General features: G+C 59.2%; 1 protein-coding gene across 7 annotated transcripts; it reads left to right on the top strand.

Moving 5' to 3' along the window:
• Window positions 1-1,225: 1,225 nt before the first annotated feature.
• Window positions 1,226-27,774, top strand: LTBP4 (latent transforming growth factor beta binding protein 4). 7 transcript variants are annotated; one of them, XM_067720897.1, is made up of 33 exons: window positions 1,226-1,389; window positions 3,212-3,270; window positions 3,403-3,541; window positions 4,037-4,146; window positions 8,949-9,140; window positions 9,302-9,549; window positions 9,626-9,728; window positions 10,093-10,167; window positions 10,257-10,379; window positions 10,945-11,109; window positions 11,942-12,091; window positions 12,190-12,321; window positions 12,927-13,058; window positions 13,143-13,268; window positions 14,038-14,163; window positions 14,662-14,904; window positions 15,382-15,507; window positions 15,596-15,715; window positions 16,454-16,582; window positions 16,805-16,930; window positions 17,222-17,344; window positions 17,558-17,689; window positions 18,740-18,871; window positions 18,951-19,076; window positions 20,452-20,598; window positions 21,891-22,154; window positions 22,444-22,515; window positions 22,799-22,927; window positions 23,135-23,281; window positions 24,248-24,400; window positions 25,376-25,756; window positions 26,152-26,304; window positions 27,372-27,774. In XM_067720897.1, exons 1-33 carry the CDS (start codon window positions 1,241-1,243, stop codon window positions 27,524-27,526), a joined length of 4,887 nt encoding a protein of 1,628 aa, XP_067576998.1. In that variant the 5' UTR covers window positions 1,226-1,240; the 3' UTR covers window positions 27,527-27,774. The 7 variants fall into 7 exon arrangements, with proteins under 7 accessions (XP_067576998.1, XP_067576997.1, XP_067577000.1 ...); XM_067720896.1 differs by having other exon boundaries at window positions 21,858-22,154; XM_067720899.1 differs by lacking the exon at window positions 18,951-19,076 and having other exon boundaries at window positions 21,858-22,154.

Raw genomic sequence — 27,774 nt, 5'->3', positions numbered from 1 at the left:
TTTGAGAGACGGGGTCCCCGGAGGGGGGACAAACGTGAAAGGGGTAGGGTTTGGGATCCTAAGTGTGGGGCCTTGGCCCAATTCTTGTGGGAAAGGGTTGTGACCTGAAAGAGAAGGGGTCAACTAGGGGGCAGGCTGTGAAGCTCTGATGCCTTTGGGAGCAGAGAGGCGGGGCTTGTAATTCTGAGGAAAGAGGGTGGGGCCTTGAATTTATAATGAAAGGGCGGGGCTGGGCTTGAGACCCTCTGAGTTGGAAGGTTGTGAGCAGGGCTTGGAGCCTAGAACCCACTAAAGCGGGTGCGGGTGGGGACTAAGGCCACTTGTGGCTTGGGGCTCCTAATGGTAGAGGTCCCTAGAAAGAGAGGGGACTGGAATTCTTTAAGGAGAAAGTCTGCAATTCTGGGAGTGGGAGGGGTGCTCTTGGGAGTCTTTAAATATTCAGGCAGGGAGGGGGCTGTGGTACCCTCTAGGGGTGGCGGTGAAGAGGGGTGCAAATAGGAGAGCAGAGCCGGGAGCCCTGTGGGAGTGGAGTCTGTGGGTCAGGGGCGGAGCCTGGGTCCTCTGAGGGGCAGAGGCTACAGCCTTCTGAGGAACAAGCTATTGTTTGTTGAGCCTGGAACCCCTGAAACACAGGGCTTTGAGAAGGGGCAAATCCTTTGGGAAGGTCTAGAGTGGGCCTGAGATTCTCAGAGGGGCCGGACCTGGAGCTCAGTGCAGGATTAGGATTGGCGTTCTGCCCCCAGAATCCCAAGTCTCTCACGTGAGAAGTAGGCATCTGTGGGGTCTTCCAGAATTTACGCCAGTCGAGGAGCAAATTCTGATGGACTTCTCCCAGGACTGTGAACCGAGGGATGAGGTCTTCCGGTGGGAATCTAGTTTAGGGGAATCTGCCCACCGCCTGCGCGTCGACTGGGAGGAGTCCCAGCAACTCCACACTTGAGGCCTCTCCTTTATAACGGGGTTCACTGAGCCAGTACCCACGACAGCACTGAAAATTCCTGATCCCCGAGCCCCATGCCAGGCACCTGTCTATTTAACCCCTCCCCTCTCGCCTCCTGATTGGTCGCGCGGGCAGCGCCCCCTGGCGGAACCGGGCTCTGATTGGAGGGAAGTTCGCAGCCTGAGACTGGGACTGTGGAGAAAGTGAGTCGGCCTCGGGCGGGGGCGGGAGGCGGGGCCGCGCCAAGACTGACCCGCTGGACAGACTGGCCGCCTGGAGCGCGACTCCACGCCGGACACGATGCGGCTGCCTGGCCCCAGCGGCCGCCGCCCCCTCCTGCTGGTGCTGCTGCTGTCTCTCCTTGCAGCCGCCGCCTCCGCCGCCCACGCCGCCGGCCCCAGCCCCAGCCAGGCCGTCGAGGTTGCGGTAATCCCGGGCCGCCCGGCCGGGTAAGCCCCGCTGCGGCCCCCTCGTCCTTGTGCCGCCTCTACCCAATAAGTCTGGAGGTCTAGGAAGACCAGGACTTTCGGATTTAGGGGAATGTGAACCCACTGCTTCGTGATAAGGATGAAGAACCAGAGCTCTTGAATTTATTAGGGCCCTCTACTTTGTAGGGGTTGGAATCCGAAGTGTACTGAGATTTTGAGGGGAGGGATTCCCCTCCCGTGTGGTAGAGACGGATATGGCTCCAGGGAATTCTAGAGTTTATTTGGAGAAGGGTCCCAGTTTATACGGGGATGGGGCTTTGAGTTCTCCTAAGATGATAGATGGGTGGGGCCGAGCTGGGATGGGGTCCCCCAAACTAACTGGGTGCTTAAGGAGGAAGAGTGTGGGAGGTTATCAGGGCACTTTAAGGGGGAGTTGACATGTCCTGGTTTTCTGGGGGGCGGGGAGGCCTGAACTAATTAAGAGACCTTTTCCTAATGAATGAGGAAGACGTGGAGTTTTGGGTTGATGGTGGAGGGGCTTGTGGAAATTTGTGCGGAGATGGGGGGCCCTCAGATTTCATGAGGGTTGGGGGGGTGCTTTAGTTTCCTAGAATTAGCGGATTCCAGGCTTGAATGGGGAACCAGTGATTTCGCGGCAAGAAATCCAGAATTTCCTATAGATTTAGGGGGTTATAGCCACTCTTCCTGTCTACGGGTGACGAGATCGAAGGAAACAGTCTGCCCAGTACCCCCCCACCCCCACCCCCGCCCTGCGGCCCAGCGCTCCGTTACAAAGGCCCCGGGCTCAGCTCCCGCCTCCGTCTCTGCGAATGCGTTTAGTAACCCGAGCCGCGCCGGGGGCGGGGCTGGGAAGGGGTTAACCCGGAGAAAAGGCGGGAGGGATGACTGCAGGATCGGGGGGTCCGGAAGGCTCCCACCCGGGCGGCCTCCTCCCCTACTGGGCCCCACACATCTAAAAAGAGTCCATACGCCCGACGTCCCCTTCGCAGCATCCCCCTGCTGCCCCTCTCTCCAGGCCGGCGCGCGCGGCCTCGTCCCTCGTCCCCCTTAGCCTGGGGATAATGGATTTGTCTGGGGGGCCCCTTGGTTGCGACGCACTTGCGCCCAAGCTGAGGGCTCCGCCAGCCAGAATCTGAGACCCTCCCGGCGCGGAGATTCCTCCAAGAACGACTCCTTCCTCCTGGTCAGGCGGGAAACTGAGACCCATAGACCAGGAGACTCTGGCTGCAGGACACACAACGTGGAAGGGCAGGAAGGGGCTAGAACTCAGGCCTCGGGATTCCCAGTACTGGGCTGTGGCTCCTGTATCCCCCTCCACCTCTGCACCCTGCTGGACCCATAGTCAAAGGAGGACCGCCCTCCCCAGCCGTTGAGGCCTGTGGAGTGGCGCCATCTGCCGGCCAATCGCGGGATGACGGCTGAGTCCAGGACAGGGAAGTGCGGGGAGGGCGGGGTTCTAGATTCCCAGATCGGGCTTGGAAGTGCGCTTAGAAATCCTCTTTAAGTCTTCTTCTTTTTTTAAAATAATTTTTAAAAGACTTTTAAATGTCTTTTCCAATAATACCTTACCTCAAACACTTCAGAAGAAAAATAAACGTGAGGTTGCTGTGACCTTTATCCCTGGAGAGCCTAAACCAGTTTGCCTCCTATTGTACAGATGGGGAAACTGAGGCATCGAGCACAGTGCCTCAGATTGGTCACACATCAATCTCGAGCGCCCTCAAACCTCATCTTGGCTCTCCCTCCCCTATCCCTCATTGCCTTCCTTTGGGGAGTTCTACAGTGCTAGGGGCCTGAGTGACTTCCATCCCTCTATCTATAGTGTTGCTGCTTGTCGCTGCTGCCCAGGCCGATCGCCCAGGAGGAGCCGCTGCTTCAGAGGTGGGTTCTTGTAGGCGAGGTATAGGTAGGAGGGGACAGGTGGTCCTCACCCCTCATCCCAGCTGCAGAGCTGGATGAAAGAGGAACTCAGTTGTGCCTCCTTTTCCACTTAGTCCCTGGCTGTCTCTGAAGCCTCCTGCAGGGTCCAGAGCTGCCGGCCCAAAAAGTGTGCAGGTCCTCAGTGGTGCCTGACTCCAGTGCCCCCAGAGCTGTCAAGCCCCAGCCTCAGCGTGAGGAAGAAACAGGTGTCCCTTAACTGGCAGCCACTGACGTGAGTGTGCAACCCGCCCCTTCTAGGTGCTCCCAACTCTGCCACCATTTCTGGCACATCTTTCTCTCTGCTCCCTGGGTCTCCTCTCCCTTGCTCTCTCTTTCTATCAACTTGTGTCTCTGTTTCTGTTTCTCCTTTTCTCGCCAATCGCTGTCTCTGGGTCTTTCAGTTTCTGTCTCTCTGTCTCTGTCTCCATGTTCCTCTCTCTCTATTTGTTATTTCCGTCTGTCTCTTTCTCCCATAGTTACCTGTCTCTTTGCCTCTGTGTCTCTCTTCTCTCTCTCCCTTCCTCATCTCTGTTTCTCCCACTGACTTTGTTTCTTCCAAGCCTCCAACGAACGCTCAAGGCCTGGTCCCCATAAAGAGATGGGGGGAGGGTCGCAGAGCCTCCACTGGGAGACCTCCTGGTGTGGGAGGTCTCTTCCAGTCGCGGGGAGGGGGGGGGGGGTCAGCCAAACCGCGGTGACAGCTCCTTCTCTGCACCATCCCACCCAGGCTGCAGGAAGCCCGAGCTCTGCTGAGGCGACGGCGGCCCCGCGGGCCGGGGGCCCGGGCATTGCTGAGAAGGAGGCCCCCACAGCGAGCCCCTGCCGGCCAGTCCCGGGGTAAGAACATCCGCCCTTCCTCCGCCGGGGGGCGGGGGGTTCCGGGCCAGATAAAGCCGTCTGGTTCCCACGGTCCAGCCGCCGCCTAGCCGCCCCCCATTGTAGCTCAGCACCCCTCCCCAGGACGCAGCCCCCTCTAGGGACCCCGGCGTCCGGCAGCGAGAGGTGAGTCCGGGACAGGACCAGACGCTGGCCAGAGGCGCTGACCCGCGGGGGTGGGGCCGGGAAACCAAGCGTCCGGGCTCCCCACTGCCGGCCGAAGAGGGGGGCGCTCTCCCGGCAGAGAAAGCGGCCGAACTTGCCCAGACAACAAAAGCGATTGTGCGGGTTGGCGCCTGCCTGGTTACCGAATGCCCAAAACTGCGGGGCGGCTAGGGGCCAAAGGCCTCCCACTACTTTCCCGACCGTCCTCCTGCCTTCCCGCTCCGGCTCTCGGCCCCGGGGCTAGCACACCCCCTAGTCTCAACCACCCTCAGAAGTCCCCCTCCTGCTGTGGCCTTCAGCCCAGATGTGTCCCCTCCTCCCTAAAGTCTTCCAGATGTGGGCCTGCGGCCAGATGTGAAGACCCCCGCCCACAGTTTCAATCCACCGTTTCCCCTAATCCATTCTGACTTCTACCAGGTGTGAGGGTCCTGGTTAGATGTGACTGCGTCCTCGAATGTGCCCCTCCAGCGTTCTGCCCACCATCTAAACCCCCAATTCCTTCATGTGCCCAGGTGCACCGACCCTTCTCTCCCCCAGCTGTGCCACCTGGCTGCCCAGATGTGCCATGACAGCCGCCTACCCAGATGAAGCTCCTATCTCTGTGACTAAGAGAGACAGCCTTTAGCCTCCTCCCCAAATGCGGCCCCCACTACTCTTTCCTCTTTATGGATTCAGCCCTGTCTGGGGGGGGAAACGGACCCGCCCCCACCTGTTCCCTTCCCCGTCGCTCCCCTGCGGGCCCCATTCACTTGTTGGTGCGAGGCGGGGGCAGAGGGGGCGCCCCCCTCCCCCCTGCGAGTCTAGCGCCCAGCCTGCGCGCCTCTGGCTGCGCGCCCGGCCCCACGCGCCCCCGCGCGGCCGCCGGGGAGGGAGTGGTGGGGAGGGGGGGCCTGAGCGGGGGCGCGGCCGCCCTCCCCCGCGGGCGGGCGGGCGCGGCCGGGCCCCTCGGGCGGGCTGGGGCGGCGGCGCGGCGGAGCGCGGCGCTGCAGCCATGGCGGGCGGCGCGCGGCTGCTCTGGGTGTCGCTATTGGTGCTGCTGGCGCTGCTCCGGCCGCAGCCCGGGCTGGGTCGGCCCCGAGAGCGCCTCCGCGTGCGCTTCACCCCGGCCGTGTGCGGCCTGAGCTGCGTCCATGGGCCCACCGGCCCCCGCTGCACCCCGACCTGCGCGCCCCGCAACGCCACCAGCGTGGACAGCGGCGCGCCCGGCGGGGCGGCCCCGGGGGGCCCCGGCTTCCGCGCCTGTGAGTGCGGGGTGGTGGTCCCGAGGGAGGGCTTCCCCGGGTGGAGGAGGATTCCCGGGGATGGGGGAGACAGTCCCCAGGGCGCGGGAGTCCAGATTCCTTACGCAGTAGTGCCGGGGAATCCCTGGCTTATTTAAGGAAGAGAGCCTCAAATTCCTGGCTTTTGGGGTTGGGTCCTGAGGGTCTTGATTTCGCAAGCAATGAGGGTTCTCAGGGACCTGTGATGTCCCATATGAGGGGATTGGGGGCTGACTGCTGTGCCTTTGAGTCAAAGTGGGGAATACCAGAATTGAGGGGCTTGGGGTCTTGGGGGAAAGGGGTCCGAATTCTGTGACTGTGAGTAAGGGTTTCCCAGAGTCCAAGGGAGAAATCCAGGGCCATGGGGGGGTTTCCACTTTCTGCTTCTTTGGGTGGGACGGATTAGGAAAGTCTAGGATGGGAGTGCCTGTGAGGAGGGGGATTGGGGTGTGGAAAGTTGATCCTGAGAGCTGAGAGGGAAAGAGTTCGTAGAAGGAGAGTCTCTGCAGGACCCTGAGTTGCAAGGGTCGCACGTGGAAGAGCAATCCAGGCAGGAGGCCTAGTGGAAAAGGCGCCCCCTGGGGGCAGAGGGGACAGAAGGAGTGTGCGCACCAGGCTCCCCTAGAGATGGAGAGCCCTTGGTGGGGGGGGGGCATCTGTTGGCCCCAGGGTATGGTGGTGGGTGGGCTCTCAGGGTCTGGGCCTACCTGCCCCCAGCCCCAGAGGCCCTCTGGAGTGGGGAGTGGGGGCCCCTGGTGCCGGAGAACTCGCCCAGCCTGGCTCCCAGCCAACCCAGCCCTGGCCGGCGTGAGCTCATCTCCCGCCTGAGCCCCCACCCGCTGCCACTCCCTCTCTCCTCCCCTTCTTCCCTCCTTCCTTCACTCCCTCCCGGCCCAGCCTCAACGGGCCTGTGCCAGGAGCCTTGCCCAGGCGGGTGCCAAGCCCCTGGAGGCACAAGGAGGGGTCTGTGAAGGGGGCTGACCTTGGGAGGACCTGGATGTCCTCAGCCCCTCATCCCTCCAAGGGTGTGGGACATGGAGTTGCCTGTGCCCGTCTAGCGGCCCGCCCTGGGTGTGGAGGCCCTCAGGGTGCTGGGGGGGGGCCTACATTCAGGATGAGAGAAGACAGACAAGTGTCTTTGGAGGTTAGGCAATGCCCCCAGACTTAACTGGATTACCACCCGCAACGCCCCAACAGAGACCTTTCCTATTTTGGAATCTTGATTCCTAGTTAAGCCTCTCCTAGCCCTGCCACTTAATTAAGGACCCCTATTAGAGCACCCTGGAGTCCTGGCCTGACTCCTCTAACTAGGGGAGCCCAGAGTCTCTGCCCTCACGCCCTAAGCCCCTCTGCACCGCTATCAACAGACTCCGGAGACCAGCCCCTCCAGTGAAATTCCCTCACATTCTTCTGATGTAATCTCCCCAGACTGTGCCCCTCACCAGAGAACTCTAGTTTTGTCCCTCAGCTATTCCTCCCCACATCCAGGGGAAACCCCGGATTACAGATTCTATACAGTGATAACTCTGCTCCCTAGTCGAATTCTCTTCCCACAAAAGGTTCCTATTTCCTTCTATTTCCAAGTGATCCCCTATTCCTGTCTATCCAAGTCCTTCCCTTCCAGCTGACTCCCTCCCCAGGAACTTCTGATCCGTCTGTCTTCAGAGAAACCCAGAGTTGGTCTTGATCAGTGATCCTCCCAAGAGGACTACAGATACTGTGTTTCCCCCAAGCAGCCATTAATCAAAAAGACTTGGGTACCTAATCCCTTAGCTGAGAGGGGAGGGGGCATTCCACAGTATCTTACAGTCTTCCCAGACAATTGAGACTCTCTTGGGCTGGGGACTCCCAAGAATCCCACTTCTCCATCTAAACTTTGTTCTCAGCACCCTCAAATTGGCCATTCCCTAGAAGACACTAGAGTCCTGTTTTTAGGTAACTCTCCCCAAAAGGACTTAAGGGATTCCTTCTGTTGAAGGGTGCCACAGTTTCCTCTGGGATAGGCTCCCTTTCTGTTCCAGAAACCTCCAGTGGTCTTTGAACCCCCGAGTGCTGCCTTCTAACTGATCTCCTCCCAGGAGTGCAGTCTCTTTACCCTTATAAATTGAGGGGGCTCCCTCTATGCTTTCCTGTCTCCAGTGTGTGGCTCAGAATCCCAGACACGCCTTCCTGGACGGCCCCGGCCGCCTGCCCGCTTCCTGCCCTCCGCACAGCTGTCTCCAGCTGTTCTCGGCAGCCCCTGGGGAGAAAGGGAGGGGGTGCCCTCGCAAGATACGTCCGGCCTTCTTTGGTTCAGCGGGCCCGGGGCTCCCCAAGGGTCTGGAATGAGGAGCCGCCGCCCTGCCCCCGCCGCACCCCTCTTTGTTTACCCCGCCGCACAGCTGGTAGTGCCCCGCCCAGAGGTGGCCTGAGGCCCAGCGAGGGCGCGCCTAGGGGAGAGCAGGCGCGTTCCCGCTGGCCCCCGCCCCGGGGCTACTGGAGGCGGGAAGTCAGAGCTAGAACTGGAGAGCCGGAGCCAAGGGGAGGTGGGAGGAGACAAAGCGCGGGGGGCGGGGGGTGGCTAGGACGTCCAGATAGCCGGGAGGTGGGGTGAGAGGAGCGTGAGCGAGTGAGCCAGGGCAAATTAACTTGAGGAAAGGAAGGTGGGTGGGGCTAAAGGCAGCAGGTTAGACGCCTTGATAGGCGGGGTTTACAATCCCTCGGGTAGAAGAAGGTGATGTGGGCAGGGTGCGTAGAAGGGGAGGGGGGGGAACCGCACAGCCTGTGGGCGGAGCTTGAACGTAGTGGATTCTGCCGGACGGGGTGTGAGCGTGCCTAGAATGGTAAGGAGACGGAGTTGCGAGCAAGGGGTAGTGCCAGGGAGTGGCAAAATGTGGGTTTGCTCAATGGAAGTGACCAGCGCTGGGTCTGAGGGGCTGAACAGTAAAAGATGGGCGGTGCTAAATGCGAAGGCAAGAGCTAGAGTGGGCGGGGCTGAGCCTACGGGCGGGTACAACGCTGTCTGGGCGGGGCTGGTACGCCGTGGACTCGGCCAGAAAGTGGGACTCGAGAGGGAGGGCGGGGTGAAATGAAAGTGAAAAAGGAGCTGCAGGGCGTGGCGAGTGGACCCAGTGGGCGGAGCTATACCTTCAAGGGCTGTACGACTGGACCCAGCCTACGCAAGTGGCCAGGGTTAAGGGGGAGATGACTCAAGACAGCTCATGGCGGAACGACTTTGAACTGAGTGATACCTTTGAGCGTGTAGTTACAACGTTAGGGACTGAGCTCGTTTGAGTGCGCTAGTCCCAGGGGCGATGCAAGGAGGGTTGCCGGCCCTGAGTGTCCTCGCTCTCCCCCTAGTCCTGTGTCCCTTGATCTGTCACAACGGAGGTGTGTGCGTGAAGCCTGACCGCTGCCTCTGTCCCCCGGACTTCGCTGGCAAGTTCTGCCAGTTGCACTCATCGGGCGCCCGACCCCCGGCCCCGGCCATGCCAGGCTTCACCCGCTCTGTGTACACCATGCCACTGGCCAACCACCGTGACGATGAGCATGGTGAGGAAAGTGCGGCCGGAGTCCCCTCCGCCCCCTCTGTCCACCACTTTGCCGTTCCTTTGACTCCCATCTTTCCTACCTTCTCTTAAGTACCCTTCTCCAGCGCGCCCTTTCCCCCATTCCTACTCCCACTTTGCCCCCCACCCCGTGCCTCTCTCCAGGCGTGGCGTCTATGGTGAGTGTCCACGTGGAGCACCCGCAGGAGGCGTCGGTGGTGGTGCACCAGGTGGAGCGTGTGTCCGGCCCTTGGGAGGAGTCGGACGCCGAGGCAGTGGCGCGGGCGGAGGCGGCGGCTCGGGCGGAGGCGGCAGCGCCCTACACGGTGCTGGCACAGAGCGCGCCGCGCGAGGACGGCTACTCGGACGCCTCGGGCTTCGGTTACTGCTTTCGGGAGCTGCGCGGAGGCGAAGTGAGAGGAGGCCGGTGGGGAGGGGCCCGGAGCGTGCCACCGCGCGGGGGCGCGCTCACCCTACACTTCCCCACAGTGTGCGTCCCCGCTGCCCGGGCTCCGGACGCAGGAAGTCTGCTGCAGAGGGGCCGGCTTGGCCTGGGGCGTTCACGACTGTCAGTCGTGCTCGGAGCTCCTGGGTAAGCCCCAGGATGTCCCCGAGGTGCTCGGAGCTGGGGAGGAGTGAGAACCCCGCTGCTTCCTGTTCTCTGCCCATAGATATACACTTACACAAATTCTAGCCATGCCTACCCGTTGTGGGGATCATTTCCAGTCTAGACCTACCCATACCGTCTGGGACCACCCACCCCACTTTCTGACTTTGGCTACCCTGTTCTCACTCGGCCTTTGTGCCACAGGCCTACTCACGCAGATCGCCAACCTAAGGCTGACCTTGCACTCAAACCACACTCAACACCTTTTAGTTCCTCCCACCCCATTTTCGTCCCCGCCCACCCCATCTCGCTCCGCGCGCCCCGGCCCAACCCTCTCCTCTCTCTACAGGTAACTCCGACCAAGTGGGCGTCCCAGATGGACCGTGTCCAACTGGCTTTGAAAGGGTTAATGGGTCCTGCGAAGGTGAGCTGGGGCAGGCGTGGGAGGAGCTTGGGACGGGGCTGGCTGGGAGCTTGCCCCTGACGCCACTGGAACCACCCCTTCCCTCGCAGATGTGGATGAGTGCGAGACTGGCGGGCGCTGCCAGCACGGGGAGTGTGCGAACACGCATGGCGGATACACCTGCGTGTGCCCCGACGGCTTTCTGCTTGACTCGTCCCGCAGCAGCTGCATCTGTGAGTCACTGGGGCCTGAAGCTGGTCCCATGTCCAGCCTACCCTCATGCCAGAGGGTATGCCAGAGGGTATCCCTGGGTCTATCCCAGATCCCTGGGTCTAATTCCCTTAGACCACACTCCCCCCAGATGCTCCCAGACCCCAGGTTCACCCAGTCACTCCTAGATCCCCCTCAGAACGTCTCATCTCTCATTCACCCTCAGACTCCCTGAACCTTCTTCAGCTCCTCTAAGAACCCCTCAAACCTTTTGGATTAGGATCCCCAGACTTTCATCAGCTCCTCTCAAGCCCCCAAATTTCCTCCTCTCTCTCTCGACCACCAGACCTTCTTCAGGTCCTGAGATGCTTCCCAGATTCTCTCACTCACCCCTCAGACTCTCCTCAAGCCCCAAACCATTTTCAGACCTCCCAGACCCCTCAGCTCTTCCTCAGACTCTCTCAGAGCTTTCCCAAAGGCCCCTCACACCCACCGAACCCTCCCTGGGACCATTCCTCTACCTCCCAGATCCCCTAGTCCCACTACACTCCCAACCCCGCCCTGAAGAATTTCCTCCCCCACCCCCAGCCCAACACGTGATCTCAGAGGCCAAGGGGCCCTGCTTCCGCGTGCTCCGCGACGGCGGCTGCTCGCTGCCCATTCTACGCAACATCACCAAACAGATCTGCTGCTGCAGCCGCGTAGGCAAAGCCTGGGGCCGGGGTTGCCAGCTCTGCCCACCCTTTGGCTCAGGTGAGCGCCTCCTGCCCGCCTTTCTCTAGACTTGACATAAACAGCCCCCATTCTAGGCTCCGCCCCCAGCGCCTCCAACCGGGTTGGGCCCTAGCCTTGGCCGCGCACCCGGCATCTGAGACAGCTTATCTTCAGACTGGACGCCACCCTGGCTTGCACATGACCTTGAAGTTAGGCTGTGTCTGCCGAGCGTCACCCCCAGCCTCGACCTCCCCTAGCCCTTGAGATAGGCTGCCTACCCAACCTTGTTCCCAGGCTCTGGCCACCTCCCCAGCTTCTGAGACACTGCCTTCAACCTAGGTTCCGCCTTGGGCCCCGCCCCAGACACGCCCCTCCCGGAGACACCTCCCAGGCAATCTTGCTTCTTCATAAAACCAGACCCCACAATGGACCTGACTGTTTCCTGGCCTTCAACCTCCCTGTAGACACCAAACCAGACCCTGCCCTCAACTCCGGTCCCTGCCATCATCCCAAAGAGGGAAAAGCATCCTTGGTCCCACCTTTAGCCTCTGAGATGTCCCATTCTTTGGCCACTGGGGCCTGAAGCTGCTCCCATGTCCACCCTACCCTCATGCCAGAACATCCCTGGGTCTAATTCCCTTAGACTACACTCCCCCCAGATGCTCTCAGACCCCAGGTCCCCCCAGTCATCTTAGACCCCATTTCAGCATACAACGCAAACCCCTAACACACTCCCAGGCTAAGCCCTACCCACGGTCAAGGCCAGACCCTAGGCGCCCCCCTTTTCTCTCTCCTTCACCCCCCTTCCCTCTCATTCCCCCCTACTCTCTTGCCCTCTCTCTGCCCATCTTCTTCCCTTTCCTGTGTCCAGAGGGTTTTCGGGAGATCTGCCCAGCTGGCCCTGGCTACCATTACTCGGCCTCTGACCTCCGCTACAACACCAGACCCCTGGGCCAGGAACCACCCCGAGTGTCCCTCAGCCAGCCCCGTGCCCCATCCTCCACCTCCCGGCCACGCACAGGTGAGCTGGTTTCTGGAGGAGGGAGTGTTGTCTCCAAGGGGAGATGAGTGGGGACACCCAAACCCAGGTCTCCACTGTTGACAGCCCTTCTTTACCAGGCTTTCTGCCCACTCACCGCCCAGAACCCCGGCCTGAGTCACGGCTAGAACCGAGGCCAGAGCCCCGTCCGGGCCCTGAGCTCCCCCTGCCCAGCATCCCTGCCTGGACTGGTCCGGAGATCCCTGAATCAGGTGCGGTAGAGGGAATCAGCGGCATTGATGGCGGTATTACAGGCAGGAGGTCGGGGTGGGGGTGGGGGGCTCCAAAGTGAAGATTCTACAGTAGAACAGATAAGGATGTGACAGCCAGAGGAGTTAAGGAATGGGTGGGGAAAGATAAAGGTTTGAAGGGTGGGGTGGTGGTTACATCAGGAGCTGGAGTCAGGCAAGCCTGGGTGCAAGTTCTCTGTCAATTGGGAAGGTCAATTTAACCTCCCTGAGGCTCAGTTTCTTCAGCAAGCTGCCTCTGAAGTATCTGGCACATAGTAAGTGCTCAGTTAACGTGAGACAAATAATTATTTTTCACGGAGGACACTAAGAACATATCTCAGGCAGAAGACTGGGGAGCAAGTTATTAAAAAATGAAGACTTTGGAGTGGCATTATGGGAGGATTCAGGCAGAGGATCTGATGAGAATGTCCCATGATAAAGGAGAGCGACATCAGAGGGGGAAGACTGGGCTTGAGGAGGGACATCCGGGAGGATGTTTTAGGCAGAGGATCTGAGGGAATTGTACTGGGATGAAAGGGACAGAAGATTGATAGATGGGGGAACCCTGGCTCACTGGACCCCCGCAGGTCCCTCTGCAGGCGAGTGTCAACGTAATCCCCAGGTCTGCGGCCCGGGACGCTGCATTCCCCGGCCCAGTGGCTACACCTGCGCGTGCGACTCCGGTTTCCGGCTCAGCCCGCAGGGCATGCGCTGCATTGGTGAGCCAGGCCGAGGGGGAGGACGGAGGCGGGGCGGGCGGCTCTACCCTGTCACCTCCTGACCAGAAACCTCCGTACCCTCAGACGTGGACGAATGTCGCCGCATTCCCACGCCTTGTGCTCCCGGGCGCTGCGAAAACACGCCAGGCAGCTTCCGTTGCGTGTGCGGGCCGGGCTTCCGAGCTGGCCCGCGGGGTGCGGAGTGTCTGGGTGAGAAATCCAGGCCCCGCCCCAGCTGGGGTCTCGCTCCAGCTCTCCCTCTGGAGCAGTTCCCGCCCTCGCACTCTTCCCCACGCCCCTTCAGCCCAACTACTGCCTTGGCCTGGCCCCTGGCCCCTGGCCCCGTCTCCAAACCAGCTCCTGCTCTCACTTCGGCCCTACCACTGCCTCTTTCCGGCCCAGCCGGCCCTTCCCGTCGGGGCCAGTCCCTGCCGTACTACTGTCCCGCCCCTCTCCTTGACTGGGTCCCGGCTCCGCCCCTCCCTTGGCCCCGCCCCTTCATTATTCCAGACTAGCTCCTGCCCTCTCCAAGGCCCCTCCCCTGTCCCACAACTGCTGCAACCTATCTACTCACCATGACTCCTGATTTTCCACCCTGCCACACCAGTGCCCCGTCCCCGAACCACCCCTTCCCCCGCTCCTGCCTTCCCTTTGTTCGGTCCCCAAAGCTGTTCTTCCCGCCCTTGCCCTCCCCAGGCCCTGCCCTCCCCAAATTGCCCCCCTCACGGTCCTCCTCTCTGCCTCTGCCCAAGCTGGGTCCCCAACTCTTGTCCTGTCCTCCCCGCTGAAGCTCCGCCTCAGCCTTAAACCGAGCCCCTCCGAGCCCCTCTACCGCCCCTGGCTCCTGCCTCGGCCTGGCCGTGGCCGAAGCTTGACTCCGCCCCTGCCTTCGCCGCCTCCCCGCCTCCCCAGGCCTTCTGGGGGAGGCGAGGAGGCGGAGTGTCTGCCTCAGTCCCAGCCACGCGGTTTGTGCCCGCAGACGTGGACGAGTGCCACCGCGTGCCGCCACCCTGTGACCGTGGGCGCTGCGAGAACACGCCAGGCAGCTTCCTGTGCGTGTGCCCCGCTGGGTACCAGGCTGCGCCCCACGGAGCCAGCTGCCAGGGTGAGGGATTGGGCATGTAGGGGGAAGGGTAGAGCGGCAGTGGTGAGGGATGGAGACACCGAGCAATGAGGCAGAGGGAGGCTCATTGATGGGAGAAAGAGGCCAGGCTCTGAGAACCAGACATGCAGCCTGTTGGGGATGGAGAGGCCAAGTGTTGGAAAACAGAAAGGCTGAGTCATGGAGGATGGAGAAGCAGAGGGATGGGGGATGAAGATGTCATTAATGGGGGAAGGGGTAGAGTTATGGAGGACAGAGTTTAAGGAGGCCCACTGATACGGACTAGAAAGACAGAGTTCTAGGAAGCAGACAAGCAGCTTAACAGGGACTGAGGAAGTAGAGGGATGGAGGATAGAGTTAGCATGATGACGGATAAGGTGGCAGAATGATGGAGGGTGGAAGGTCAGAGCGATGGAGGTCAGGGAGGTAGAATAGAGCATGGGGGGGGGGCGGGCAGAAGGGGCCTAGAGGAGGTATGACCTGGCCCCTTGCTCTGAGCAGATGTGGATGAATGCATCCAGAGCCCAGGCCTGTGCGGCCGAGGGCTCTGTGAGAACCTGCCCGGCTCTTTCCACTGTGTGTGCCCGGCTGGCTTCCGGGGCTCAGCGTGTGAAGAGGATGTGGATGAGTGTGCCCAGGAGCCACCACCCTGTGGGCCAGGCCGTTGTGACAACACAGCAGGCTCCTTTCACTGTGCCTGCCCTGCTGGCTTCCGCTCCCATGGGCCGGGGGCCCCCTGCCAAGGTGAGGGCGCTGAGCCCAAAGCCACTTCACCTCCATCTGCTGTAGGGACTGGAGACAGGTTTGGGAGACAGAGAGGCAGAGTGATGAGGCTCAGTGAAGGAGGACAGGGACAGAGGCCTGGGAGTGTTGAGGGGCTGGGGAGGGGCTGGCTCCAGCATCTTCTCCCCTTTCTCCACATATGAGGGTGCTCTCCATTCCTCCTTGTTTTTTGGATGATACCCTCGTGCTTGTGGGAACCCTGAGGCAGGGACAACTCTGAGTCAGGGAAGGCAACACGCAGGAGGTGGTGCCTTAGCCGCATCCTGGCAGCTGGAGAGACCATTAATGGGGCAACAATAAAAGGGTCTGTCCTTCTGGGAGGAGGGAGCAGCCTGAACAAAGTCCAGGACGCTTCCTCCAGGGTAGAATGTTGGGGTGGGTGGTGATGGCAATGGGTCCAGGCCCCTTCCTCAGCCCCACTGGTCTCCTGTGCCCCAGATGTGGATGAGTGTGCCCGTAGCCCCCCGCCCTGCACCTATGGCCGGTGTGAGAACACAGAAGGCAGCTTCCAGTGCGTCTGCCCCACGGGCTTCCAACCCAGTGCTACCGGCTCTGAGTGCGAGGGTGAGGCCGGGGAGGGAGGGAGGAGTGTGGATGGGTGAGGGGGGCGTTGGGCCACTCCTCCAAAGCCACCCTCTCCTCTGCTCCCCAGATGTGGATGAGTGTGAGAAGCACCTGGCATGTCCTGGGCAGGAGTGTGTGAACTCACCTGGCTCCTTCCAGTGCAGGGCCTGTCCTGCTGGTCACCACCTGCACCATGGCCGATGTACTGGTGAGATCAGGCCCTGGGTGTGACCTTGAACCTGCATCATGCCTCCTGACCCAGATCATGACCCCTGACCTGGCCTACAACCTTCTAACCTGGATCTCAATCCCCTTACCTGGACCACAACCCCCAGAGCCTGACTGCAATTCTTGACCTAGACTATGAACCCCTGATCAGACTGCAGTTCCTGATTTGGGGACCACGACCCTTGGCCCTGAGTGTGACTTCTGACTCTGTGACCAGTGAACCCTCAACTTGACTGTGACATTTGACCTAAACATAACTACTGACCGCAACCCTGACTGCAGCCCGGGACTCTGTGTGATGCTTGATCCTGCCTCTTTCACTGCCCCCGCCCCTTCTCAGAGCACCTGCCCTGGGGCCTGATTGTGTTCAAGATCCTGGACCCTGACCCCTGACTAGAGACTCTGGCCCCTGACTCACCAGAATGCCATCTAATTATCCTATTTATAATACCTGACCCCCTTACCCTAATTAATGTCTGACCCCTGTCTCAGTCCAGAGTCCCTTCACCTGACCCCAGGATCCTGGCACAGGGAGTTCCCAGAAACCCAGACTCAAGGACCCCCAACCCCAGTCTCCCCTACCCACTTCTGCCATGGAGCCTTCACCTCATATCCAACCCCAAACACTTCCCATCACCTTCTTCAGACCCCTCTCCCCCAAGGGGATCCATCAGTGTGTTCCTAGACAGAACCCCTTCTGAAATCCCCATTCCCACAGATGTGGATGAATGCCGTTCGGGCGCCTCCTGCGGCCCCCATGGCCACTGCACTAACACTGAAGGCTCCTTCCGCTGCACCTGCGCGCCAGGCTACCGGGCACCACCTGGTCGGCCCGGGCCCTGCGCAGGTGGGCTTGGCGGGGAAAAGGTTGGACAGCCTGGGAGCGGGACTTGGCTTCCTTGGGTAAAGCCTGGTGGGGAGGTGGGAGCTGGACTAAGGGACTGCAGGTGGAATTTAGAAACCGGCCATCGGGGTGTGGCTTGGGGGACAGGGTTGCTCCTTTGTAGGCGGGGCTTGGGTCTCGGGGGCGGGTCTGGTAACCCCGCAGCCCTATCTCTGGGTACCCTAGACGTGAACGAGTGCCTGGAGGGCGACTTTTGCTTCCCCAACGGCGAGTGCCTCAACACCGACGGCTCCTTTGCCTGTACTTGTGCTCCCGGTTACCGGCCCGGACCTCGCGGAGCCTCTTGCCTCGGTCCGTACCCAGGCTGGGCCTGGATCGGGAAAGGGTGGGGAAAGGGAGGGGCGGACTTGGGGGACAAAAGGGGAAAGGGCGGAGTCTGGATAAGTTGGGCAGTGAATGGAAAGGATGGAGCCAAACCCGTCGGAGAGGTGGGGCTTGCAGGAAAGGGAGGAGCCTAAGGCAGGTGGGGAAGGCGTTAAGGTCTTGGAGCTGGAGGGGCGGGGAAAGGGCGGTGGAGGGGCGTGGCTTGGAATGTTAAGCAAAGAAGGAGATTCGCCTGCGGTTTCCGACACTGTCCCGCAGACGTGGACGAATGCAGCGAGGAGGACCTCTGCCAGAGCGGCATCTGTACCAACACCGACGGCTCTTTCGAGTGCGTCTGTCCTCCAGGACACCGCGCTGGCCCAGACCTCGCCTCCTGCCTCGGTGAGAGGCCTCGCCTCTGCCTGGTCCCTCTCCCCTCTGCCTCCTGGTCTCCCCCATTTGTCTCCCCCCTCTGCCTCTCCTCTGCTGCTTTCTCCCTTCCCCTTTCCTGCGACTCTCGCCTCCCTCTTCTGACTCTCCCCTCCTTGACTCCTCCACCTTTTTTCCTTTGCCTCCCTGCCTCTCCCATCTGACTGCCCTGCCTCCCCTCCTCAGACGTGGACGAATGTCGGGAGCGGGGCCCGGCCTTGTGCGGGTCCCAGCGTTGTGAGAATTCCCCCGGCTCCTACCGCTGTGTCCGCGACTGCGACCCTGGCTACCACGCAGGCCCTGAGGGCACCTGTGACGGTGAGACCACTGCCCCACCCCCACGAAGAGTGGCAGAAGCCGGCTCCAAGCCTCACGGATTTGGGGGGAGGGGAGGGAAAGGGCTCCCAACCATTGTACTTAACTCTCTCCTAATCGTGGTGGAAACAAGCCACCAGCGTGTCTTTATATTTTTTTGTAGAGGGGAGGCAGGAGGATAGGGGAAGACACTCCTGTCAGGAAACAGGCCAAGCCTCGCTTCCAGAAGCAGCCCAGATTTGGGGGCGGGGGGGGGGATGGTGTGTGGGGGTCAGCATTTTGTGGAACAGATGAAATAACTGCGGACTGCCTTGGGCTCTTGGGTTGCCAGACCCCCGATTCGTGGAAACCTAGTTTCATGGGACCTCATTCATTAATTCCACAAGAATTCATTAAGCACCTCCTGTGTGCAACACTGGCAGTAGAACAGGCAATGAGTAAAACAGAATCCCTGTCCTCGTGGAGTTGACGTTCTAGGGGGAGAGACAGACAAGAAGTATGTAAATATGAACTCGATTCGTTCAGCACACAATTTGGGGACACCTACTGTGTATCAGGCACTGCTCTACACCCTGGGGATACAATGAGGAGCAAGACAGGCACAATCCCTGCCGACGTGGAGTTTGCATTCTAGGGAGGTGACAGTCAGCATACCAATAACTACATGGATATAAGGAGTTTAAGAAGGAAAGTAAAGCAGGATAAATGGACAGAGATGACAGGGCAGTAGGGGTGGGGGTGCTAGGAGGGCTTGACCTAGACCCTTGAGTGAGCAAGGGAGGGAGCCATGCAGATAGCTGAGGGAAGAGTGTTCCTGACAGAGGGAACAGCAAGTGCAAAGGCCCTGAGGCGGGACCATGTTTAGGCTATTTGGAGAATAGTAACGAGGCCTTAAGAGGTATCAATGCTTGTTGATTTTTAGAAGCTCAGACTCCTAGAATACCAGATTCAGAGACTTCTCAGTCATGGGAACTGGAAGCAGCACCAGGAACCTGTGAATCCAGGCCTGTGACTCCCCTCTCCTTCCCCCATCCCCTCCCTACTCTTTTGCAGACGTGGATGAGTGCCAGGAATATGGCCCAGGGATTTGTGGAGCCCAGCGCTGTGAGAATACCCCTGGCTCCTACCGCTGCACACCGGCCTGTGACCCTGGCTACCAGCCCACGCCAGGGGGCGGATGCCAGGGTGGGTGTCCCTGGGGCAATGGGTGAGATGTGGAGGGGATAGAAGGTCCAGCAATGGCCTGACTGTCTGGTGGTTGCAGATGTGGACGAATGCCGGAACCGGTCCTTCTGCGGGGACCATGCCATGTGCCAGAACCTGCCTGGCTCCTTCCAGTGCCTCTGTGACCAGGGCTACGAGGGGGCGCGGGACGGGCGTCACTGCGTGGGTACGGGGCTCCAGGGGGTGGGCGGGGCCAGAGGGTGGGGAAGAGGTTGTCAAGCCCTGCTTCTCTCCATAGATCTGAATGCATGTAAACTTTAGGGGTATGGAATTTAGACCTTGGAATATAAGATCATCTTCATGTCACTCAGGAACCCCTATTTATCCAGATTTTATTTGGGGCGTGCTTTAAAAATGCATGCATAAAGTAGTCAAAGCGCACTATTTTTTTTTTTTTTTTGGCCACACTGCGCGGCGTATGGGATCTTAGTTCCCGACCAGGGATCAAACCCGCGTCCCCTGCGGTGGAAGCGCAGAGTCTTAACCGCTGGACTGCCGGGGAAGTTCCAAAACTGCACTAATCTTAAGTGTACATAAACATCCTTTATTTTTTCCCCAACATTTTACGAGGAATCTTTTTTTTTTTTTTTTTTGCTGTGCCCCGCAACTTGTGGGATCTTAGTTCCCGACCAGGGACTGAACCCGGGCCACGGCAGTGAAAGCACTGTGGAAACCCCACCGACCGCCAGGGAAATCCCAAGGAAATTTTCTAAACATACAGAAAGTTAAAAGCCCTGTAGAATGAAACATCAGCATACCCATGATCTATATTCTATTCTTATCACTTGGTTATGCTTGTTTCCTCACACATCTTTCCATGAATCCACAACATTTTTTGGATAGAATTTTAAAATTAAATGGCAAACTTCGATATACTTCCCCCTAAATTCTTCTGTGCATAATGCATGTCATTAACCAGAGTTCAATTTGCGTTTACAGATATTTTTATTTGAGGTTCAATTTACATACAGTGCAATGCATGAGTCTTAATTATGCGTTCACTTAGTTTTGACAAATGCAAACACAACAGGCTTCATTTGTTTAAAGGGCATTAAACTGAAGTCCTGGGAAATATCTGAACTTGAGGCATACGTGGATCCAGGAACTGTAACAAGGCTAGCTGTTCTCCCAGGTCTGCTATCCTCTAATGCATTTATTTCCAGGCAGAGTCTCTTTTCACAATGACAAAAGCGGCCCTAGCACCTCTGGTTGACATCCTTAGCTTGACATCCCTGGCTACAGAGGGAGGCTCTTTCTCCATATTTCTAGAACGAGTCCCAGGACTGGCTTTGATTGGCCCAGCTTGGTCACTGCCTGTCTCTGAATCAGAGAAATGCAGCAATCTTCTTGGCCTGCTCAAAACATAGGTTGGAGGAGCAGAGGGCTCCCAAGGGAAATTCAGGGTTTGTCACCAAAAGATAAGCAGATGATGGGATCTGGGCCATTAAATACTCATACTCAAAGCCCAGACTTTTAGACTTATGGAATTCCAGAAGTTTACAACCATTGACTCCCTCTTCCCTGTTGTCTCCTGTTCACAGATGTGAATGAATGTGAAACGCTGCAGGGTGTGTGTGGAGCTGCCCTGTGTGAGAATGTGGAAGGCTCCTTCCTCTGTGTCTGCCCCAACAGCCCTGAGGAGTTTGACCCCATGACTGGGCGCTGTGTTCCCCCTCGGACGTCTGCTGGTGAGACTGAGATCAATGTCTACTTAACTGACGGCTGCCGGCCCCACAGAAGAATAATGGGATCTAACCATTCCTGATGTGGACAGCTGCCGTCAGTTAGATGCTGTTGTTTTAAACAACAAAAGCCTTCAGAACACATGAGTTAACCTGGGTGTGGGACTCAGTGTCAGGAGAAGTAGATCCTGGTTCTGACTTTACCAGATTCCTTCATTCAACAGACGTTCACTGAGTTTAGGCCCTTTTCTGGGCCCTGAGGACACAGTAGTGACCAGGAGAGACCACCCTGTCTTCCAGGGCCTCCCAATCCAGTGGGGGCAGATAGCAATATAACCTGATGGTAACAACCCAGAGGAATCAGGACTGGGATGGACGAGGCACAGGCCAGAGCAAACAAGCCTATGATGGGAAAGGCTAGGGCGTGGTGGGAATCCAGAGGAGGTGCCGCCCCAGCCTTGAAGGAGAGTTAGGGAGGGCTTCCTGTAGGAGGGGATGTCTGAACTGAGAGTAGTAGGATGAGTAGAAAGAAGCCAAGCGAAGTGGATGAGGGAGGGCATTCTGGGCAGAGGATACAGCAAGGGCAAAGGCCTGGCAAGGCAAGAGAGGACCTGACATGTTTGAGGGACTGCAATAAGTTCAGGGTGACATGCTCTACAGAGCAAGGGAAGGGGTGGGGAGAAGCGAGCCTGCAGGAGGAGTCAGGCGCCAGGCCACACTGACTTATTACCGCGGTCAGGAGGTTGGACTCTTCTTGAGGGCACTCTGGCACCGTGGAAAGGTTTTGAGCGGGAGAGGGGTATGACCAGATTTTGGAACTTCCTCTGGCTGCCATGTGAAGGTGGATTGGAGTGGGGCTGGGACCTGAGCAGAGAGGACAGGGCTGGACCAAGGCGAGGGCTATGGGAGGGGAGGAGAGGGCCGGTGGGAGAGGGGCTCAAGAGGCCAAAGTGGATGGGCTGTGGGGCTGCCTGGGTCAGGGAGAGGTGTCCAGGCCTAGGTCTAGATTTGGGTATGAAGATTCTGAGACCAGATTGGGACACGTTGGATGTGAGGCCCCAGGGAGGCCTCCGGGAGGCCAGGGAAATCCCCTCTTCTCCTACCTGAACTGGATGATGGGCTGGACGCTTGGGAGAGTGAGATGGGGAGGCAAGAGGTACAGAAATAAGAGGAGGTGAGAATGGGAGAGAGATGATGACAGATGCTGAGAGGTGTGGAGTCGGTTCTGCCACATGGGGGCCTCAGTTTCTCCATCCATAACATAGGGGCTGGAGGCTCAGCCCACACTGTCTCCTCAGGCACGTTCCCGGGCCCGCAGCCCCACGTACCCGCCAGCCCCAGTCTGCCAGCCAGGCTCCCACCACCCCCGTCCCGCCGGCCCAGCCCACCTAGGCAGGGCCCTGTGGGCAGCGGGCGCCGGGAGTGCTACTTCGACACGGCGGCTCCGGATGCATGTGACAACATCCTGGCTCGGAACGTGACGTGGCAGGAGTGCTGCTGCACTGTGGGTGAGGGCTGGGGCAGCGGCTGCCGCATCCAGCAGTGCCCAAGCACCGAGACAGGTGGGCATGGGCCGCTGGGTGGACACAGGGCGGAGGTTTGGGTAGCAATAGGTGGACGTGGGACTGGGACAAAGGGACACATTTGGACAAGGGACTGAGGTGCTGGTATTGCACGGGCAAGAGTGAGCTGCCAGCCAGGTGGGCGCGAGTCTGAGAGGTGGATACAAACAGGCACAGGGGCTGTAGACTTGGGCAGTGAAGGGTGGGCACTGAGGCAAGTGGGCACAGGCAGGCCCAAGGTGGGGGCTGGGGCACGGGTGTCTGGGCTCAGCCTTGTCTCTGTGTGCAGCTGAATACCAGTCATTGTGCCCCCACGGCCGGGGCTACCTGGCGCCCAGCGGAGACCCGAGCCTTCGGAGAGGTAAGGCCCGCCCACCCTCAGCCCCCAGGCCCAGCTCTGTCTCACCCTATCTCGGTTTTCTTTATCTCTGTCTCTCCCCCTCCCACCATTATCTTCTGTATCTCTCCCTCTGGGTCTCTCTTGCCATCTCTGTCTTTCTCTTCCCTGATCATGCCCCGCAGCTTCCCCCCCGCCCCCCCCCCCCCCCCGCCATCCAGCCTACCCCACATCCTGGCCTTCCTCCCCCTCTCCCCACCCCCGTCTCTCTTGATGGGGGGTGTGCCTCTGACCATCCTTCCCGCAGACGTGGACGAGTGCCAGCTCTTCCGAGACCAGGTGTGCAAGAGTGGCGTGTGCGTGAACACGGCCCCAGGCTACTCATGTTATTGCAGCAATGGCTACTACTATCACGCCCAGCGCCTGGAGTGCATCGGTAGGAACCCCACCTCCACCGGCACTCACACCCTCGCCTGGGACTCTCCCCAATCCTTGGCCACTCCAGCTCCTCTCTGGAATGTGGCCACCACCAGCAGGAAGTCCCTCCTGGAGTCTAGACTCCATCTATCCCGCCGTCAATGCACCGGGGAAATGGGAAAGGGGAGAGGGCTGCTTCTTGATCACTTCCTCCATGCCTCCCTAGATAACGACGAATGCGCAGACGAGGAGCCAGCCTGTGAGGGCGGCCGCTGCGTCAATACCATAGGCTCTTATCATTGCACGTGCGAGCCCCCACTTGTGCTGGACGGCTCGGGGCGCCGCTGCGTCTCCAACGAGAGCCAGAGCCTCGGTAACCCCTCCCCCGCCCCGCCCCGCCGGTTAGCCCCGCCCCGGTCTCGCCCAAGCAGTCCAGCCCCTCATTACCCCAGCTCAGCCTCCCGCCCTCACCCGGGCCACGCCCCCTCACGCCCCATTTAGCTTCTGGTCTCGGTGTTTGACTCTCGGAACAAGAGGCCAGCGGGCCTGGTTAAAGGCGAAGGTTGTAGAGGAGCCTCCCTGCCACTTACTGGCCCTGTGTACACGTGCACGTTCCTTATCGCCTCTTGGACCCCAGCTTCCTTTCTGCACATTGGGTGGGTGGATTGGCAATAGCCCCTACTTTATAGGGAGCTCTGAGGAATTTTATTTTTAAGAACAGAATGGGACCTGGTCTTACTAAGTGCTAAAAGTGTGCTTTCTATTATTTCCCTGTGGGTCTCTGTCTCTTTGCACCCCTCTGTGGGTTTCAGTCTTTAGGCCTTTCTCTGAATTTCTGACACTCTCTGCCTCTGTCTTTGCTTTTAGGTCTGTTTCTCTCTGCATCTTTGCTTTCCCGTGTTTCTTTGAGTCTCTGACTCTTTCGATGTGTTTGTGTTTATTTCTTTGGGTCCTCTCTCTCTTTTTGCCCACTGACCCAAAGTCTCTTCTCCTCCCAATTCCTTTTCCTACAACGTCCTCCCACATCCTGAGACTTTATTCAACAATGCTCAGAGAGGGAAAGCAACTGCCCTGGGGTCACAAAGCCCTGCAGCGGCCAGTCTTGGATAGCATCCTCCTCTCAGACCCTATCGCCCTCCTATACGATAGCCTTGTGCCAGACCGAGCCCCGTACTCATCTGGAGCTACCTCAGAGGACTTCTGGGAGTCAGATCACAGCTGCTGAGACGGATGTGGTGACAGGCAGAGGATGGCTGGGCTGCTCCAGTAGGGAGGAGATCGAGCATTTGGGAGGGCTTGAGTGTCTTCCTGCCGTGATGCATGCTGTCTCTGCCCTCAGACGACAATCTGGGAGTGTGCTGGCAGGAAGTGGGGGCTGACCTCGTGTGCAGTCGCCCTCGGCTGGATCGCCAGGCCACCTACACAGAGTGCTGCTGCCTCTACGGCGAGGCCTGGGGCATGGACTGTGCCCTCTGCCCAGCACAGGACTCAGGTACTGCCACCTGCCTGGGCCACACTCCGAGACTCTGCCCCTCAGGCTCCATCCAAATCCAGGTCCTCAGACTCCTAGTCGTAGACCCCAAGGTCTCCCAAAACTTGGTCCCTCAGACCCCTATGTCCCAGTGCTTTCCTAAATCTTAGACCCCAAGTCATAACCCAAAGACCTCCAAGCCTCAACCACAGAAACCCCATGGCCTGACTCAGCAGGTCTCATAGTTCCAGTCCCAAAAGCCCAAAAGGTCCTAAGGTCTGATCTCTCAGACCTTCAACTCCTGGCCTCTAGAAGCCCAAGACAGCCCATGAGACCCCTCCCCCAAATCCTGGACCTTTAGACCTCCAATACCAGTTGCTCAGATCCTGCCATCCTGGCTCACAGACTCTGGTCATAGCTCGCAAACCTCCAAGTCCCAGTGGCTTGGATACCCACATCCAGGTGCCTAAGAAGCCAACACACAGCTCCAGAGATCTCCATGTCTTGGCTCTAAAAAGCCCTGAGTCTCCCAATTCTCAGCCCTTGGGAAACCAGTGCCAATCCTAGGCCCTTGCTCCTCTGACTTCCAGGTCCCATGCTTCAGATCCCCTCCCATGCATCCTGACCCGTCAGGCCCCTGGTACTTCCCAGTCCTGGTCCCTAAAACACCTCCATCCCATTTTTGTAGGCCCCTAGCCCCAGGTCTCATGGGCCCCCAAATTCCAGCACGTGGACCCTGATTTCTAGCTGCAGTCCTCAGTACTCCTGATCCCAGTGCCTTGGAATCCCCGTCTCAGTCCTCAGACCTTCAATCCTGGCTCCAGAACCCCTGACCCCAAGCCTGCAATCCCAGTCTCCTCCTTTGAAGCCCCTCTAATGCCTCAGCCCACGGCCCTCCCCACCCTCTCCTTCAGGCTTCTCTTCCCCGAGGGGGGACGTGAATGATGGGTGCCGAGGAAGCAAGGGCTGATTGTTAGGCTTGGCTCCTGTTCGCAGATGACTTTGAGGCCCTGTGCAATGTGCTGCGCCCCCCCTCATATGGACCCCCGCGGCCAGGTGGCTTTGGACTCCCCTACGAGTATGGCCCAGACCTAGGTTCACCTTACCAGGGCCTTCCGTACGGGCCTGAGTTGTACCTGCCACCCGTCCTACCCTATGACCCCTACCCACCGCCACCTGGGCCCTTCGCGCGCCGGGAGGCCCCCTACGGGACGCCACCCTTCGACATGCCCGACTTCGAGGACGATGGTGGCCCCTACGGTGAATCCGAGGCTCCTGCAGCTGCCGGCCCGGGCTCCCGCTGGCGCTATCGGTCCCGCGACACCCGTGGCTCCGTCCCAGAGCCTGAGGAGTCGCCTGAAGGTGGAAGCTATGCTGGTGAGTACTGCGGCCCGAGTGATGGGACAAAGATGAGAAGCCAGGTGTGCAGAGAGGTGGAGATGGGGAAGGGAGGAAAGGAGGGGGAGGAGGAGAGACAGAGACAGAAATGAAGAGAAGCCGCGGGAGAGACAGGCTCAGAGAGATGGGAAAACGGAGATATTGTCGGAGAGAGCGACAGAGAGCAGGGATGAAGAGGCACAGAGACATCCCTGTAGACCTACCTAGAAAGCGATGAGGACAGAAGGAAAGCTAGAGGGAGCAGAGTGACGTAAACATCCTGGCCTCACAGCGCCCCCCAGAGTCCTGGAGCGGGATGGGCAGTTTTAGAAGGGAACCCACCGAACCTGGGGCGCGGCCCCACCCGAACCCCGGAGTCCCCGCACTCTCCGCAGGCGCCCAGGCTGGGCCCTACGAAGGGCTGGAGGCGGAGGAGTGCGGGATCCTGGACGGCTGCGCCCACGGCCGATGTGTGCGTGTCCCCGAGGGCTTCACCTGCGACTGCTTCGACGGCTACCGCCTGGACATGACCCGCATGGCCTGCGTCGGTGAGGGGTGGGCCGGGGCCAGCATGGAGGTGGGGTACAAGAGAGGGTGGAAGCCTTTACTAGGGGTAGGTAATCAGGGACGTCAAGGAGACCGGCCAGCCCCGGTGGCGAGCAGAAAGTAATTTTTGCTCAGGGATGGGGCTTGCCTGAAGGACAGGTCAGGCTGGGAGGAAAGTGGAGCTCGACCACAGCACTGGGGCTGAGCGTGAAGCAGATGGAAGGATAGGATCCTGCAGGCGTGATTTCTAAGAACTCCCAGGGCTACCTCGGGCAGTTTGCTTCACCTCTTTGAAGAGCTTTCAGTCTTCCCATCGAATAGGAATTATGGCTGCCTAGTTCAGACAGTGGTAAAGCAGAGTGGTTACAATCAGGGGCTCTGGGGGAGCTGGACAGGCCTCAGGCTCAGTCCAGCAGCTTGCTGTGTGACCCCGGACAGGTCACTGTCCCTCGCTCAGTTTTTCTTACCTGAAAAACGAGTATAGTCGTAGAACCCATTTCACAGAGTCGTGAACATCGATTTACAATGACAGTGAGGCCTATGTGTAAAGCTCAGAGAAGAGAACTGAGTTCCTCAAAGTCTCACAGCCAAGAAATGGCAGGGGGCTGGGCACTCGGGGTCTTTGTGAGCTGGCCTGCGAACCCCCTGGGAAGAGTGTGGGCTTTTAGTGTGACATGGGGTAAGGGGCTTCCTCACGCTAGGCCTCAGTTTGCACAGTACCTACCTCACAGGGTTATTGAGAGGATAAAGTTAATACATGTAATATACTTAAAACAATGTCCGGCACAGAGTAAGCACTTATTGTTGTTGATATCATCATTAGTATTGTTTTTCTAACAAAAACATAGTGTCCTAGGGGCTACCACACTCATCTCACAGAACACAAAGCTGAGGCACAGAGAGGTTAAGTTACCTGCCCAGGCTCACACAGCCAACAGGTGGTAGTGGCTGGATTCCACTCCAACAGGAGCATCCACACCCCTCTGCACCAGGAGCCTCAGGGGCCAGGGACGTGGGCTCCTGGGTCCCCACCTCTGAACAGCGCTCCTGGTATGCCCCCCCTCCTCAGACATCAACGAGTGTGACGAGGCCGAGGCGGCCGCCCAGCTCTGCGTCAACGCGCGCTGCGTCAACACGGATGGCTCGTTCCGCTGCATCTGCCGCCCAGGATTCGCACCCTCGCACGAGCCGCACCACTGCACGCCCGCCAGGCCCCGGGCCTGAGTCCCAGCAGCCCTGGACCGCCCACTCCGCGCCTGCGCACGCGGAGTCCTTGCTGCACACACCGTCCCTCCTGCTTTCGCGCATGCGCACAGGGATGCTGGACCCGGAGGAGAGGATGGTAGATGGGACAGACGGGGAGGAAGAGTACCCTTCCTACAGACGCCGCGGGCCCGGGCTTAGCCCATGGTCCCCTTCATATTCCCACTCCTTTTTATAAAAATGTTCAATTAAAAAACACCTATTTTGTA

The sequence above is a fragment of the Pseudorca crassidens genome, chromosome 20 (assembly GCF_039906515.1).
Source record: "Pseudorca crassidens isolate mPseCra1 chromosome 20, mPseCra1.hap1, whole genome shotgun sequence".
NCBI lineage: Eukaryota > Metazoa > Chordata > Mammalia > Artiodactyla > Delphinidae > Pseudorca > Pseudorca crassidens.
This window is presented reverse-complemented; position numbering and strand designations above follow the sequence as displayed.